General features: G+C 38.9%; 1 protein-coding gene across 2 annotated transcripts in view; it reads right to left on the reverse strand.

The window, feature by feature from the left end:
- Nucleotides 1–391: 391 nt before the first annotated feature.
- Nucleotides 392–17,301, reverse strand: part of LOC112815945 (butyrophilin subfamily 1 member A1-like) — a 42,369-nt gene continuing 25,459 nt past the window's right edge. Inside the window, exons 4-10 of one of the 2 annotated variants that reach the window (XM_025862250.2) lie at nucleotides 4,679–4,960; nucleotides 4,394–4,561; nucleotides 4,007–4,027; nucleotides 3,897–3,923; nucleotides 3,063–3,089; nucleotides 2,832–2,858; nucleotides 392–1,358 (exon numbers count right to left, since the gene is read on the reverse strand). In XM_025862250.2, coding sequence (XP_025718035.2) covers nucleotides 817–1,358; nucleotides 2,832–2,858; nucleotides 3,063–3,089; nucleotides 3,897–3,923; nucleotides 4,007–4,027; nucleotides 4,394–4,561; nucleotides 4,679–4,960 — 1,094 coding nt within the window. In that variant the 3' untranslated portion in view covers nucleotides 392–816. The remainder of the gene's footprint in view (nucleotides 1,359–2,831; nucleotides 2,859–3,062; nucleotides 3,090–3,896; nucleotides 3,924–4,006; nucleotides 4,028–4,393; nucleotides 4,562–4,678; nucleotides 4,961–17,301) is intronic. The other variant, XM_073884999.1, reaches the window with a different exon arrangement.

Raw genomic sequence — 17,301 nt, forward strand, 5'->3', positions numbered from 1 at the left:
TTTTTCATTCACATGTTCACATAGGACACAATTCAGGACTTGCTAACCAGTGAGAATTTGTTAAAAAAAAAAAAGTGTGTGTGTGTGTGTGTGTGTATGTGTGTGTGTCTTCCCTCACAGAAGCCTTGGGCTTCTGCTCAAATGGTATATAGTTCTACATCAGTCCTCCCCACTGCATGGCGAACTCCAGGTTTCAAGGTCGGTGGACATGAACCTGAAGAAAGGGCCAGCTGAACTATTAACTTTCACAAGACTTGAACACGTTTGTGTATCTACAATAGTAGTAACATGCCTTAAGAATTCACTCAACTGTGATTCTTCCCTTCAAACACCACCCCTCCTTCATATTTGATAACAAAAATAGTGGGAAGAGAGATTTTTTTTTTAAATGTAGTTTTTAAAAATATTTACTTCAATACACACTGAGTACCAGAACAGAAGAGAGACCAGGCATTTGTTTGGAATTTTCTTGTGACAAATTGTTGCTGCTCAAAAAGACACCTTATTTCCCCAAAAGTAACACAAGAGGAAATTCCCCCATTTTTCAGTTGTCCCATTTCTCTTTCTGCCTTTGCCTCTTTGAAAGGGGCTGAAATCATATCTAGTGAAGCAGACCTACTCTCCACACAGGGGCAGCTTTCTTGGAGAACATACCAATAAAAAGCCTGAGCAGGAGCGGCGGAGGTGCTGACACTTCACTTCCTATGGAGGTAACAGACGCTTAGCTTCTTGAGGGATACCCATGTCACCACTCCTTAAATGAGTTACAGAGGTATTTGGAGAAGAATCAGGACAATTTTCAGTGCAATCTGAAGTTCAGCAGACGGTCACAGATGTGCCAACACCCTGAAGGCTAAAATAAGGACAGAGGGTCCCATAGAAGGTGATTCCAGTAAAGGAATAGATGTGCGACCCATCAACCATGTTGTAAAATGACACATCTCCATCTTCCCAGTCCAAGAAAACTCCTATCCTTTGAGGATGCTGCCTCAGTGAAAGTGACTTTGAGAAGGTGGGAACCTTGACTTCTCCTTTCTTGTATCCTATCGCCCAGAAATTCTTCTCTGGACATTCTACAAACCACTTATCTCTTATTACTGTATCTGAGCAAACACCCACAGCCCATTCAGTTTCAGGTCCAGCTTCTGTCCCAATATTGACTTCTACCTCCCAGTAATGTCTCCCTGTGCGAAAGTAATTTTGGCCCAGAACATTGAAGACAGCTTCAGATTCCTCTTGTCCTTGGTATACTGAGCCATCACAGTTCTGAGGAACATTTTCCATTAAAGAAACTTGTTTTCTATTCTCAGAGATGATGAGATTGGGATGAGCACTGTCTGGATCCAGAGTAACAGCAACTGTAGGTAGAGGGGGAAATATAGGTCATTCCGCAGTGGAGACTGGCTAGCCTTAGGAAAGATGCAAATACAGAGAAAGGAGAAAGAAGGAAAATAAGAGGGAGAGCCACAGAAGAGGAGGTAAAACAAGTTATGGTTTGTCCCATGTCCATACACAGGAGATATGTGTGTATATCATAGAAGGCCAAGGCTGGATGAGCTTGAGTAACCATTTGTTCCAGATGGGCTGAGACCATCTAGGCAAGAGCTCTGTCTGCCTGACCTGAAGATTCCCAGAGTCAGGTATTTCAGAATGGAGTCCCTCTAGCCTCCCTCTAATGTCTTCACTTTACTGCTTGCTCTTAATAATAAAGCCCTGTCAGAGTCCAATCACAGTGTACCTACTTTCATTTAAGCTTCTTTGGTATCATTTTCATTTGGTATCATTTACTACATAATTATTTAGTCACCCACTTCTCATGTACTTTTATTAGATTTCTAATGGTTGAAATCCTAGGCTCCGTAGTGAGAAAGATAGGCATTTTGATAATCACTTTATCCTTAGTAAGTGCAATCTTGAAGTTACTTTGCTTCTCTCATCCTCAACCTTACCTTCATAATGATATATGCAATTATGATACCTCAGCATAGGACTATTGTGAGAAATAAATAAGATAATGTGTAGAGAACTTACAACTATGTCTTGCCCATGATGAACACTTGTCATTTTTTTTAGCTTCCAATAGTTATAGTAACATTAATATCAGCAGTAATAGGAGCAATAGGACCAATACCAGCAGTAATTAATCTGTTTCTTCTCAAATCAAACATCTTCAATAGTTAGAATTTCTCTCATAAGAATTTGTATGTGGGGATAGTAGAATGTGCTTTAATTTTTGGAGGATTAAATTAACTAGGAAATATTTGTGGATGCAGGGATATTCAGAGCAAAGCAGCATGCACTAGAAATTGATAATCAACTAATAATTCTGGAAAGATTCTAAGATTGTTTTCCACTTACACTGAGATACAACAAGCTCTTCTCTGTCTCAGGCCAGTGTAACAGACTTCCTTCTGACCGAACTGCTCTTGCAGTGTTAATCAAATGAATAAGTCCACCATATCAATTGAGTTTCAGATTAAAAATCAGTTCCTCAGGGAAATTCCTTCAATCCACCATTTTTTTTCTCTCATGGAAATCTCTTATTCCTTCACAACCTTCACTACAATTTGTACATGTACTTTTCCATGAAGTCAGAGATCAGATCAGCTTTATTTATTTGGCCTTGAACAAATAGTTCTATAAGTTAATGCTGAATGAATGAATGATATCAGAAAAGTAAGGAATCTGTTCACATTTCAGCATGAGACTGAGACTGAACTGAAAGCCATGAATGGAAAACCAACCAGGTTTTACTGGGAGTTTATATAAATGTAAGAGTTTCTCATTTGTAGAACAGAGATTATGTGGGACAAAATAATAAAGTCACTCACCTGCTTTGAATTGTTCCTTTCTCCAGTCTAAAAAAAAAAAAAATATGGGAAAATACATCAAGAATATGTCTTCTCAACTAGTGTGATGTTTTACCCTTATTCCCTTATTTTTTTGGGCTCCCACATTCATAATAAAATTTCCAGAATATAGCACATCTCTGAAAAATGCTCTGGAAGTGCCTCATGAAATCCTGGGGTGCCTGAAGTCCCAAGACAACATCAATTACTCACCAGCATATAAATTTGCTTTTTTCCAGTCTGAAATAAAACAAAGGAATTAGATTTTCCCATTCACAGGATCTTCACTCCAGAGTATTAAATTGCTGCAACCATGTGAAATATGAAGATTTATGATAGTGCTATATTTCTGTATTCATCACTTCAATGACAATTCTGGGGTATTTGTCTTCTTTAATCTATTCTATTTCTCACATTTTCCACATTCCACTAACATATCTGTGATAAACTATGAAGTTCTGATTCTTTTGGAAGAGAAGAAGATAAACTTTGTGAGAGTGTACTGTAGAGCCTAAAATTTCATGTGCTGCCTGACGTCTTTGAACGTCAAAGGGCTCTAAATGCCTGTAAGCTCCCCTGCTCTCACCAGATATCCCTCCACCCAACAGGAGAAACTCCACACTCAACTAATTTTCCTATCAGTTGAGCCAGTTGAATCCCACCTGGTCCTCAACCTAATGGCCTTCACCTCCCTGTCAGCCTGCAAAATTACTCAAACAAGCCAATCACATACTTCCACAGAAACCAGTAGCACCTCACCTTGTGGTTACTAAAAAGCTTGACTCCCTCAGCCCCTGCTGGTTCACCCTGTTCACAAGTGCAACATGTGGTCCTGTGTGGCTTGTGGTGTCCTCCTCCCCCAGGATGTGAGTATAGGTGGTTAATAAACTGCTGTCAAGCTCATATGTCCAGTGTTGGGTGCCATGTGTCTAAACATCTTACCCTATTTAGGGTGGGGAAGCCCTCCTTCACTAGCAAGGTGAACAGGAGATGATCAAAACAGAGGGATGAGATGGTTGGTCCAACTATAACATCAATATTACTCACCTTGCTGATATAACTGCTTCCTTCCGACTGAAAAGGAATAACAACCTGTGAGATGCAAAGTACGTAGCTTCTAGTACATCTACTAGAACAAAGAAAAATGGAACACTTACCAAGTTCTTTCTCAAGCGATTCTAAAAAGGAAAGAAAATAACAAAACATTTTATAGAAAACAAGTCCAAGGTTTATTTTCTAGACTATGTTACCTAAGCCCAGATCCTGAATGCTAATTCCGTATACCTAGATCAAGAAATTAATCCTGAGAATTACTACAACCATTTTTTCCTAACTCCATGTTTATACCAATGAACTTTCTCTCTCCATTGGACTCTATTATTATAATATTTTTCTCATAAAGGCCCTTGACTCCATGTCTTACTGGAGGTCTTGAGGTTCTAACTAAGTACACTCACGTCTCTCTGTTCCAACAGATTCCATCCATATGCACAGCTAACAAACCCATAAGTTCACAGATCCCCCCAAGTCTGATTCAGTTTTACCTCTGGCTTCACTTTCCTTCTCTTTTTCCTCCTGGATTTCCTGTACTCTTTTTTTCTCCTGTCGTTCTTTCCAAGCCAAAAACACAACAGCACCCAGGAAAATCCCAAGTATGAAGAAAGTCCCAGCAAATGCTACCTTCCAAGGAGAGGTCCTAGGGAAGAAGGATTCTGATACAGAGGCCCCCAAAACCTGATTAAAAACATTACCAACCAATCCTATCCCATCCCAATTCCTAAATATCCCCTCCTCACACCTGTCCTGTCCCCCAAATGAGCAACACTGACCTGGGATAGAAATGGTTTCCACCTGCTCTTGTCCAAAGAAGGGGTTCTTCATGGAGCAGGACACTTTTGTCTTTGAAGTGTCTCTCACAATGAGGGATGCCTCTATTTGAAACAACCCATCATCATCTTGGGTCTCATCCTCAGAGAGAGATGGTATCTTCTCTCCCGTTGCATCTGTCCATTTTATCTCAGGCTGGGGAAACCACCCCTTGCCTGTGCATGTCAGCCTTATTCCTTTATCTTCCGGACCCACCATGAAAACATGAGGACCAGAACCCAGACCTGGAAAGGAGAAAGTCATTCATTTGAGACCTGGACGCCTTTGATCCTGAGCCCCTAATTTTACACAGTGTGGGGATGTGGACAAAGCACCATCATTCTTCGTGGGAAGAGGGGGTTTCTTTTCTTCTTTCATGACATAAATGGGTAACTGTGGCTAAATCTCAAGAGATTTGAAGCTGATACTAGACTCCATACTGATGCCTACCACATCTGCTCTACACATTTGCAGATATGCAGATAGGCTTATCTGCAATTGGCCATAAAAGGAAAAGAGCAGAGTAAATTTTACCAGTGTTAAGTTCTTTCAGGAAAACACCAATATTTCTATATCTGTCCTATATCTATCTATTCCACATATTGAAGTTTTAAGGAAGACTACCTTTCTGTGATTAAATTGAGTCTTCTTGTAGTCACTTCCTTAAACAATCTCATTTTGCATGTTTTCCAAATTTTCTTTCTTCCCCTGAGTAGAGAATATCTAAAAGATGAAGGTAGCCAGGTGAAGTTATTCCATGAAGGAGCTGATCTATTTTTTTTTTAAGTTTTCCACTCTCATTTATTTCTTTTCTCTCCGCCACCTCTCCTCTTCAACTTTGCACAGGTTGGGTCTACTAGTGGATCCATGTCACCAGCACCCATATTAAAACATTACATTACTAGAATACTAGAAGAATCCATTGTCTCTTTGAGAATAATGGCTATCCTGGCTTCTAAAGCTATATGTTATTTTGTCTGTTAAAACTTAATATCTCATGATATGGATCCTCTTAGGGCCAGCTCAGTCCTACTTTGATTCCTCAGGTATAGGAAATATATTAGAAATCTCAGAGATCTTGTCTTTTTTTGGCTAAAAATTATAATGCCACTAATAATTTTTACTATCAGATCCTGATCTGCTTGGGAGGGACACACTTGTAAAAAACAGAAAACAATCTGAAAGACAATCTTCAGAATTGCTGGAGGGAGCTGCCAACTCTCTTGAACAAAGGAAATTAATAGAAGTGAGTAAAACTGGTCATAAGCAAAACAGACTCTTAATTATAGAGAACAAACCGATGGTTACCAGAGGGTTGTGTGTGCTGGGGGGTGGGTGGGTGAAACAGATGAGGGAGATTACCATGATGCACACTGAATAGTGTATAGAATTATTGAATCTATATTGTTGAATCACTATATATTGTACACCTGAAACTAATATAACACTGTATATTAACTATCTTGAATTAAGATTAAAAAAAACAATAAAAAGGAAGTTAAGAGGAAATAGGAAAAAAAAGATATCAAAGAGGAAGAAAAAAAAGAAACTGGTCATCAGCAACATGCACAGTCAAGGCCTAGGAAGAAAATACTAATAGACAAAAATAGACCTTGTGTCTCCTGGAAGAATATAACAAATGAAGCTCCAAGTTGAAATAAGCAAAAACTATACCTATGTTGTGAAAGAGGAACAGGGCACCTTGGTGGCTCAGTCAGTGTCTGCCTTCAGCTCAGGTCATAATCCCAGGTTCCTGGGATCAAGTCTTGCATCAGGCTCCTTGCTCAGTGGGGAGCCTGCTTCTCCCTCTTACTGCTATTTCCCCTGCTTGTGCTCTCTCTCTCTCTGACAAATGAACAAATAATTATTTAAGAGAGAGAGAGAGAGAAGAAGAGAAAGAGATGCCCTTTCCTGAGCATAGAAGCAGTTGTACTAGGCAAAGTTTAACTGAATGGTAGATAAGTGTAGATATATAACCAAACAACTGCTTCTAAAGGTTGGACTTTATATACATCAGTCAATGAATGGATATGGGAAAGGCACTGAAAAAAAATGACATGACTTATGTGAGGTTATGTCTGGAACTGTGAAAAACTATGACTTCCTACTAGGAAGATACTAGAGTGGGATCACAGTAACATGGCTCAGGAGAGTTTGTCACTCTTTCCTTTAAGACCTAATTGATTTGGATTCTTTTTAATAAAGTTATACATAAAGAAGATGGATAAAAATTGGGAGGAAGGAGCAAGATGGTGGAGGAGCAGGAGACCTAAATTTCGTCTGGTCCCAGGAATTCAACTAGATAGGGATCAAACCATTCTGAACACCTACGAACTAAGGAGGTGATCAAAGAAAAGAATAGCAGCAACTCTCTGAACATAAAAATGACCACTTTCTGGAAGGTAGGACTGCGGAGAAGTGAATCCGAGGCGATATTCGGGAGGATAGATGGTGGGGGAGGGGGCCTCCATCAGCCGTTCTGGCAAGTGATAGAGGAGCAGAGCACAAAATTGGAACTTTTAGAAGTCTGCTCCGCTGAGGGACGTCACTCCAGTGGCTAAGCGGGGGCTGGAACCCTCGCTGGGACAGTGTGGTCTCAGGAACCTTGGGGTCACAGAAAGACCGGGGTGAGTGAGGCAGAGCTCCCAGGTATCAGAGCAGGGAAGCTGGCTGCAGAGACAGAGCTGAGGAGCGGGCTCTCAGCTCAGGGTTGCCATAAACTGTGATCCATGGCACAGTTGGGCCACTGCTCCTCCAGCAGGGACCCAAAGAGCAGCAGATCCGGGAGACTTCCCTTCCTCCCCCCGGGGAAGCAGTGTAGGAGTGCACCGCAGGGATCTGCTGGGTTTGGAGACTCCACATGGGGTTATGTGACAGAGATAGAAATGCTTGGTCACAGGCCGGGTGAGCATGGAGAGCAGCTGGAGACCAGGGAGACGGGAGTGACTGACTGCTTCTATCTGGGAGCGCACTGAGGAGTGGGGCCCCAAGTTCTCGGCTCCTCCCAGGCAGAGATTGGGAGGCCACCATTTCACCCTCATCCTCCAAGGCTTAAGGGAAAACTTGCAAGGAACAAAAGCTCCTGAGAGCACACCCGAGCAGATTACTTAGCCTGGCCCGGAAAGGGCAGGCAATTCCACCTCCAACAAAGACATTTGGGAACCACAGCAACAGGCCCCTCCCCCAAATGGTCAGCAAGAACAGTCGGCCAAGAACAGGTTACGGATCAATGAGAATGGCAGAACTCAAGCAGTAGGGGAATACTGCACATAGAATTCATGGCTTTTTTTACCATGATTCTTTAGTCTTTCAAAGTTAATTTTTTTAACTTTCTTTTCTTTTTGCATTTTTTAAATTTTTTATTGTTATGTTAATCACCATATATTACATCATTAGTTTTTGATGTAGTGTTCCATGATTCATTGTTTGTTCATAACACCCAGTGCTCCATGCAGAATGTGCCCTCTTTAATACCCATCACCAGGCTAACCCATCCCCCTACCTTCCTCCCCTCTAGAACCCTCAGTTTGTTTTTCAGAGTCCATCATCTCTCATGGTTCCTCTCCCCCCCGACTTACTCCCCTTCATTCTTCCTCTCCTGTTATCTTCTTCTTTTTCTTTTTTCTTAAAATATGTTGCGTTATTTGTTTCAGAAGTACAGATCTGTGATTCAACAGTCTTGCACAATTCACAGTGCTCACCGTAGCACATACCCTCCCCAATGTATATCACCCAGCCACCCCATTCCTCCCACCCCCAACCACTCCAGTAACACTCAGTTTGTTTCCTGAGATTAAGAATTCCTCATATCAGTGAGGTCATATGATACATGTCTTTCTCTGATTGACTTATTTCACTAAGCATAACACCCTCCATTTCCATCCACGTCATTGCAAATGGCAAGATCTCATTCCTTTTGATGGCTGCATAATATTCCATTGTGTATATATACCACCTCTTCTTTATCCATTCATCTGTCGATGGACATCTTGGCTCTTTCCACAGTTTGGCTACTGTGGACAACTTTCTTTTTTTTTTTTGAATTTTTCTTTTTCCCTTTTTCAACCAACATCTTATCAATCCCTTTTTAAAAAAATCTTTTTATTTTTCATTTTTAGAGTCATATTCTATCCCTTCATAGTAGTTACCTTTATTTTTGGTATATATATAGAAGTTTTTCTCTCATTAAGATTTTGGGATACAGTTTCTTCTAACAGACCAAAAATACCCCAAATCTTTAGTGTGTGGCTTTGTTCTAGCCTCCTGCCTGATCACATTCTCTCCCCCACTTTTTAAAATCCTCTTCTTTCTTTTTTCAACCAACATTTTATCTTATCAATTCCTTTTATAAAATCTTTTATAATTTTCATCTTTACAGTCATATTCCATCCCTTCATCGTATTAACCCTTTTTTGTACATATATAAGTTTTGCTTTCTTTAAAATTTTGGGAGGCACTTTCTTCTAACAGACCAAAATACACCCAAAATCTAGTGTGTGGCACTGATCTGTGCACCACCCTGATCATATTTCATCATATTCTGTTTTTTCTTTTGTTTGTTTGTTTGTTTTTGTTTTTATCTTTTTCTTTCTTTTTTTCTTTTTCTTCCTTTCCCTTTCTTTTCCCCCAGTTTCAAGTCTTTTCTGATTTGTTTAGTGTCTATTTTCTGGGGATGTTGTTACCCTATTACCATATTGTTTTCTCATTCATCTATTCTCCTCTGGACAAAATGACAAGATGGAAAAAATCACCTCAAAAAACAGAAAAAGAGGTAGTACCAACTGCCAGGGACCTAATCAATATGGACATTAGTAAGATGTCAGAACTAGAGTTCAGAATGATGATTTTAAAGATACTAGCTGGGCTTGAAAAGCATGGAAGATATTAGAGAAACCCTTTCTGGAGAAATAGAAGAACTAAAATCTAATCAAGTCAAAATAAAAAAGGCTATTAATGAGGTGCAATAAAAATGGAGGCTCTAACTGCTAAGATAAAAGAAGCAGAAGAGAGAATTAGTGACATAGAAGAACAAATGATGGAAAATAAGGAAGCTGAGAAAAAGAGAGATAAACAACTACTGGATCACGAGGGCAAAATTCAAGAGATAAATGATACCATAAGACAAAACAATATTAGAATAACTGGGATCCCAGAAGGAGAAGAAAGAGAGACAGGAGCAGAAGGTATATTGGAGCAAATTATAGCAGAGAACTTCCCTAATTTGGGGAAGGAAACAGGCATGAAAATCCAGGAGACACAGAGAAACCCCCTCAAAAGTAAACACCCTGACATCTAATAGTAAAACTTACAAGTCTCAGAGACAAAGAGAAAATCCTGAAAGCAGCTTGGGAAAAGAAATATGTAACCTACAATGGTAAAAATATTAGATTGGCAACAGACCTATCCACAGAGACATGGCAGGCCAGAAAAGACTGGCATGATATATTCTGAGCACTAAATGGGAAAAATATGAGGCCAAGAATACTCTATCTAGCTAAGTTGTCACTGAAAATGGAGAGATAAAAAGCTTACAGGACAAACAAAAACTAAAGGAATTTACAAACATGAAACCAGCCCTACAAGAAATATTGAAAGGGGTCCTCTAAGCCAAGAGAGCCTAAAAGCAACATAGACCCGAAAGGAACACAGACAATATCCAGTAACAGTCACCTTACAGGCAATACAATGGCACTAAATTCATCTCTTTCAATAGTTACCCTGAATGTAAATGGGCTAAATGCCTCAATCAACAGACACAGACTATCAGATTGGATTAAAAAACAAGACCCACCAATATGCTGTCTGCAAGAGACTCATTTTAGAGCCCCAAACACCCCCAGATTGAAAGTGAGGAGGTGGAAAACCATTTACCATACTAACGGACACCAAGAGCTGGGGTGGCAATCCTTATATCAGACAAATTAGATTTTAAACCAAAGATTATAATAAGAGATGAGGAAGGACACTATATCCTACTTAAAGGGTCTATCCAACAAGAAGATCTAACAATTGTAAATATCTATGCCCCGAACATGGAAGCAGCCAGTTATATAAGCCAATTAATAATAAAAGCAAAGAAACACATCGACCACAAGACAATAGTAGTGGGGGACTTTAACACCCACCTCACTGAACTGGACAGATCATCTAAGCAAAAGATCAACAAGGAAATAAAGACTTTAAATGACACACTGGACCAAATGGACTTCACAGATATATTCAGGACATTCCATCCCAAAGCAACAGAATACACATTTTTCTCTAGTGCCCATGGAACATTCTCCACAAGAGATCACATCCTAGGTCATAAATCAGGTCTCAACCGGTACCAAAAGATTGGGATCATTACGTGCACATTTTCAGACCACAATGCTTTGAAACTAGAACTCAATCACAAGAGGAAAGTCGGAAAGAACTCAAATACATGGAGGCTAAAGAGCATCCTACTAAAGAATGAATGGGTCAACCAGGAAATTAAAGAAGAATTTAAAAAATTCATGGAAACCACTGAAAATGAAAACACAACTGTTCAAAATCTTTGGGATGCAGCAAAGGCAGTCCTAAGAAGAAAGTATATAGCAATTCAAGCCTTTCTCAAAAAACAAGAAAGGTCTCAAATACACAACCTAACCCTACACCTAAAGGAGCTGGAGAAAGAAGAGCAAATAAAGCCTAAACCCAGCAGGAGAAGGAAATAATAAAGATCAGAGCAGAAATCAATGAAATAGAAACCAAAAGAACAGTAGAACAGATCAACGAAACTAGGAGGTGGTTCTTTGAAAGAATTAACAAGATTGATAAACCCCTGGCCAGACTTATCCAAAAGAAAAGAGAAATGACCCAAATCAACAAAATCATGAATGAAAGAGGAGAGATCACAACCAACACCAAAGAAATACAAACAACTATAAGAACATATTATGACCAAATCTATGCCAGCAAATTAGATAATCTGGAAGAAATGGATGCACTCCTAAAGATGTATCAACTACCAAAACTGAACCAGGAAGAAATAGAAAACCTGAACAGACCTATAACCACTAAGGAAATTGAAGCAGTCATCAAAAATCTTCCAACAAACAAAAGCCCAGGGCTGGATGGCTTCCCAGGGGAATTCTACCATACATTTAAAGAAGAATTAATACCTATTCTTCTGAATCTGTTCCAAACAATAGAAATGGAAGGAAAACGTCCAAACTTGTTTTATGAGGCCAGCATTACCTTGATCCCAAAACCAGACAAAGACTCCATCAAAGAGGAGAATTACAGACCAATATCCTTGATGAACATGGATGCAAAAATTCTCACCAAAATACTAGCCAATTGGATCCAACAGTATATTCAAAGGATTATTCACCATGGCCAAGTGGTATTTATCCTTGGGCTGCAAGGTTGGTTTAACATCCACAAATCAATCAATGTGATACAATACATTAACAAAAGAAAAACTATAATACTAATAGATGCAGAAAAAGCATTTGATAAAGTACAGCATCCTTTCTTGATCAAAACTCTTCAGAGTATAGGGATAGAGGGTACATACCTCAATATCATAAAAGCCATCAATGAAAAACCCACAGCAAATATCATTCTTAATGGGGAAAAACTGAGAGCTTTCCCCCTAAGGTCAGGAACGCAGCAGGGATGTCCACTCTCACCACTGCTATTCAACATAGAATTAGAAGTCCTAGCCACAGCACTCAGACAACAAAAAGAAATCAAAGGCATCCAAATCGGCAAAGAGGAAGTCAAACTCTCACTCTTTGCAGATGATATGATACTTTATGTGGAAAACCCAAAAGATTCCACCCCAATACTGTTAGAACTCATACAGAAATTCAGTAAAGTGGCAGGATATAAAATCAATGCACAGAAATCAGTTTCATTCCTGTACACTAATAAGACAGAAGAGAGAGAAATTAAGGAGCTGATCCCATTTACAATTGCACCCAAAACCATAAGATACCTAGGAATAAATCTAACCAAAGAGGCAAAGGATCTGTACTCAGAAAGCTATAAAATACTCAAGAAAGAAATTGAAGAAGACAAAAAGAAATGGAAAAACGTTCCATGCTCATGGATTGGAAGAACAAATATTGTGAAGATGTCCATGCTACCTAGAGCAATCTACACATTCAATACAATCCCCATCAAAATACCATCCACTTTTTTCAAAGAAATGGAACAAATCATCCTAAAATTTGTATGGAACCAGAAAAGACCCCGAATAGCCAAGGAATGTTGTAAAAGAAAAGCAAAGCTGGTGGCATCACAATTCTGGACTTCCAGCTCTATTACAAAGCTGTCATCATCAAGACAGTATGGTACTGGCACAAAAACAGACACATAGATCAATGGAACAGAATAGAGGCCCAGAAATGGACTCTCAACTCTATGGTCAACTCATCTTTGACAAAGCAGGAAAGAATGTCCAATGGAAAAAAGACAGTCTCTTCAACAAATGCTGTTGGGAAAATTGGACAGCCACATGCAGAAGAATGAAACTGGACCATTTCTTTACACCACACACAAAAATAGACTCAAAATGGTTGAAAAACCTAAATGGGAGACAGGAGTCCATCACAATCCTAAAGGAGAACACGGGCAGCAACCTCTTCGACCTCAGCCACAGCAACTTCTTCCTAGAAACATTGCCAAAGGCAAGGGAAGCCAGGGCAAAAATAACTATTGGGACTTCATCAATATAAAAAGCTTTTGCAAATCAAAGGAAACAGTCGACAAAACCAAAAGACAACCGACAGAATGGGAAAAGATATTTGCAAATGACATATCAGATAAAGGACTAGTATCCAAAATCTATAAAGAACCTCTTAAACTCAACACCCAAAGAACAAATGATCCAATCAAGAAATGGGCAGAAGACATGAACAGATATTTTTCCAAAGAAGATATCCAAATGGCCAACAGACACATGAAAAAGTGCTCAACATGGCTTGGTGTCAGGGAAATCCAAATCAAAATCTCAATGAGATACCACCTCACACCAGTCAGAATGGCTAAAATTAACAAGTCAGGAAACCTCAGGTGTTGGCGGGGATGCGGTGAAAGGGTAACCCTCCTCCACTGTTGGTGGGAATGCAAGCTGGTGCAACCACTCTGGAAAACAGTATGGAGGTTCCTCAAAAAGTTGAAAATATACCATACAATCCAGCAATTGCACTACTGGGTATTTACCCCAAAGATACAAATGTAGGGATCCGAAGGGATACATGCAACCCGTTATTTATAGCAGCAATGTCCACAATAGCCAAACTGTGGAAAGAGCCAAGATGTCCATCGACAGATGAATGGATAAAGAAGAAGTGGATACAATGGAATATTATCCAGCCATCACAAGGAATGAGATCTTGCCATTTGCAATGACATGGATGGAACTGGAGGGTGTTATGCTGAGCGAAAGAAATCAATCAGAGAAAGACATGTATCATATGATCTCACTGATATGAGGAATTCTTAATCTCAGGGAACAAATTGAGGGTTGCTGGAATGGTGGGGGTGGGAGGGATGGAGTGGCTGGGTGACAGACATTGGGTAGGGTATGTGCTATGGTGAGCACTGTGAATTGTGTAAGACTGTTGAATCACAGACCTGTACCTCTGAAACAAATAATACAATAGATGTTAAAAGAAAAAAAAGAAAAGAAAAAGATAGCAGGAAGGGAAGAATGAAGGTGGGGAAATCGGAGAGGGAGCCGAACTGTGAGAGAGGATGGACTCTGAAAAACAAACAAAGAGTTCTAGAGGGGAGGGGGTAGGAGGATAGGTTAGCCTAGTGATGGGTATTAAAGAGGGCACGTACTGCATGGAGCACTGGGTGTTATATGCAAACAATGAATCATGGAACACTACATCAAACACTAATGATGTAATGTATGGTGATTAACATAACATAATAATTAAAAAAAAAGAAATATGCAGATGTTAAAGCTAAGCATCAGGCCATAACAGTGCTGAAATCATCAAACAATACAATGTGACAGTTATAATAATAAATAAACATGAATATATTCTGAGTTATCAATAGAAAAGAAGATGGAGAAAATAAGTCTATAGATATCTTGTCAGAAAAATCAAATGAGAAGTATTAATTTAAGATTGACCTAACACATGCAAAAATGAAGAAAAACATTACAATTTTAGAAGTTTGGGCAGAGAATAAGGTTTAGAAATGCAAACACTATGATATTGTCAAAGAAATGGACAGATAAATCATTATGAACACAGAGAGTATTTATAATTTGCCCTGGTATCTATGAGTTTATGGAAAATATTCATTTGTAATTTGGTACAGATTTTCTACATCATTTGCTAAAAGTATAGAAATAAGTGGTATAATTAGGAACAAATATTTTGAGCATTCTATAAACTCTAATACCAAAATAATACTTACATAGATTAAAAATCTAAATGTAAATAGCAAAGCAATAAAAAGGAGATAGGAATGAACTACAACCACATGCACTTAACCACATAGAAAAATCTCACAAACATAATGGTAAGCAAAAAAACAAAAAAAACAAAAAAAGAACAAAACAACAACAACAACAACAAAAACAGACAAAAGAGTCCATCCACATATGTGAAATTCATAAACAGACAAAAATTAATCTATGAGGTTAGAAATCATAATATAATTACCCTTGAGGAAATCATAACTGAAAGGGAAAAATGGATTTTCTGGATTCTAATTAAGCTCTGTTTCTTGATTTGGGTGATTTTTCAGGTGTATTCACTTTGTGAATATTTGTTATGTTGTACATTTAAAATTAGTAGCAAATTCTCTGTGTATGTTACATTTCAATATATTTTACAGAAAAGATATTAGGAGAAAAGAAGGTGAAATATTTTTGTGATGTTGGTATAAAGGTGTACATCTAAGAGCACGAAAAAACTAAAAAGACAAAAGATAATGCTGATGGAACACTGGGTGTTATACGCAAACAATGAATCATGGAGCACTACATCAAAAACTAATGATGTAATGTATGGTGATTAACATAACATAATAAATAAATTTTAAAAAGATAATGCTGATAGTGCAGACTATGTAATACTTCTAAACCTCTATAAGTGAAAGATATATGATTTCACTTATATGTAGAATCTGAAAACAAAACAAAGGAACCAACAGACAAAACACCAAAAACAAATTCATAAATACAGAGAACAAACTGGCAGTTGCCAGAGGGGAAGAGAGTGTGGGATGGGAGAAATAGTAAAGGGGATTAAGAGGTACAAACTTCCATTGGAAAGAAGAAGATGGCAGAGAAGTAGGAGGACCCTAGGCTTGCCTCAACCCATGAACACAACAAGATAACTATCAAATCATCCTAAATGCCCCAGAAATTTACCTGAAGACTGACAGAACAAAATCCATAATTAAAGGGAGAGAAGAGCCACATAGAAAAATGTAGGAGGTGGGGAGACATGGTTTAGGGGAGAAAGGGATTGTGGGTGCTGGGACAGGGAGGGAACCATAGTCTTGGAGAAGGGCAAGAGAGAGGGAGGAGCACACAGGGCAACACATAAGGAGAACATTTCCCCAAAGCCATTGGCTTAGAAAACAAGAATGGCTGAATTTCATTAGTTCTTTCAACCCTATTAACTGAAAGTGACAGAATGGAGAAATATTTATCATGCAATTGGATGTCAAAAGAAAGCCAGACTAGCAATACTTATAGTGGACAAACTGACTTTAAAATAATGACTGTAACAAGGGAAAAAGAAGGGCACTATATCATAATAAAGGGGACAATCCAACCAGATCTAACAATTTTAAATATCTATGCACCCAACATGGGAGCACTCAAATACATAAAACAATAACCATAGATAACCTGGAAGAAATGGGAGCATTCCTAGAGATGTATCAACTACCAAAACTGAACCAGGAAGAAATAGAAAACCTGAACAGACCTATAACCACTAAGGAAATTGAAGCAGTCATCAAAAATCTCCCAACAAACAAAAGCCCAGGGCCAGATGGCTTCCCAGGGGAATTCTATCAGACATTTAAAGAAGAATTAATACCTATTCTCCTGAAACTGTTCCAAAAAATAGAAATGGAAGGAAAACTTCCAAATGCATTTTATGAGGCCAGCATTACCTTGATCCCAAAACCAGACAAAGATCCCATCAAAAAGGAGAATTACAGACCAATATCCTTGATGAACATGGATGCAAAAATTCTCACCAAAATACTAGCCAATTGGATCCAACAGTACATTAAAAGGATTATTCACCACGACCAAGTGGGATTTATCCCTGGGCTGCAAGGCTGGTTCAACATCCGCAAATCAATCAACGTGATACAATACATTAACAAAAGAAAGAACAAGAATCATATGATCCTCTCAATAGATGCAGAAAAAGCATTTGACAAAGTACAGCATCCTTTCTTGATCAAAACTCTTCAGAGTATAGGGATAGAGGGTACATACCTCAATATCATAAAAGCCATCTACGAAAAACCTACAGCGAATATCATTCTCAATGGGGAAAAGCTGAGAGCTTTTCCCCTAAGGTCAGGAACGCGGCAGGGATGTCCACTCTCACCACTGCTATTC

The sequence above is a fragment of the Callorhinus ursinus genome, unplaced genomic scaffold (assembly GCF_003265705.2).
Source record: "Callorhinus ursinus isolate GAN/ISIS: 27379988/994484 unplaced genomic scaffold, GSC_fseal_2.0 scaffold59, whole genome shotgun sequence".
In the NCBI taxonomy this organism is placed as follows: domain Eukaryota; kingdom Metazoa; phylum Chordata; class Mammalia; order Carnivora; family Otariidae; genus Callorhinus; species Callorhinus ursinus.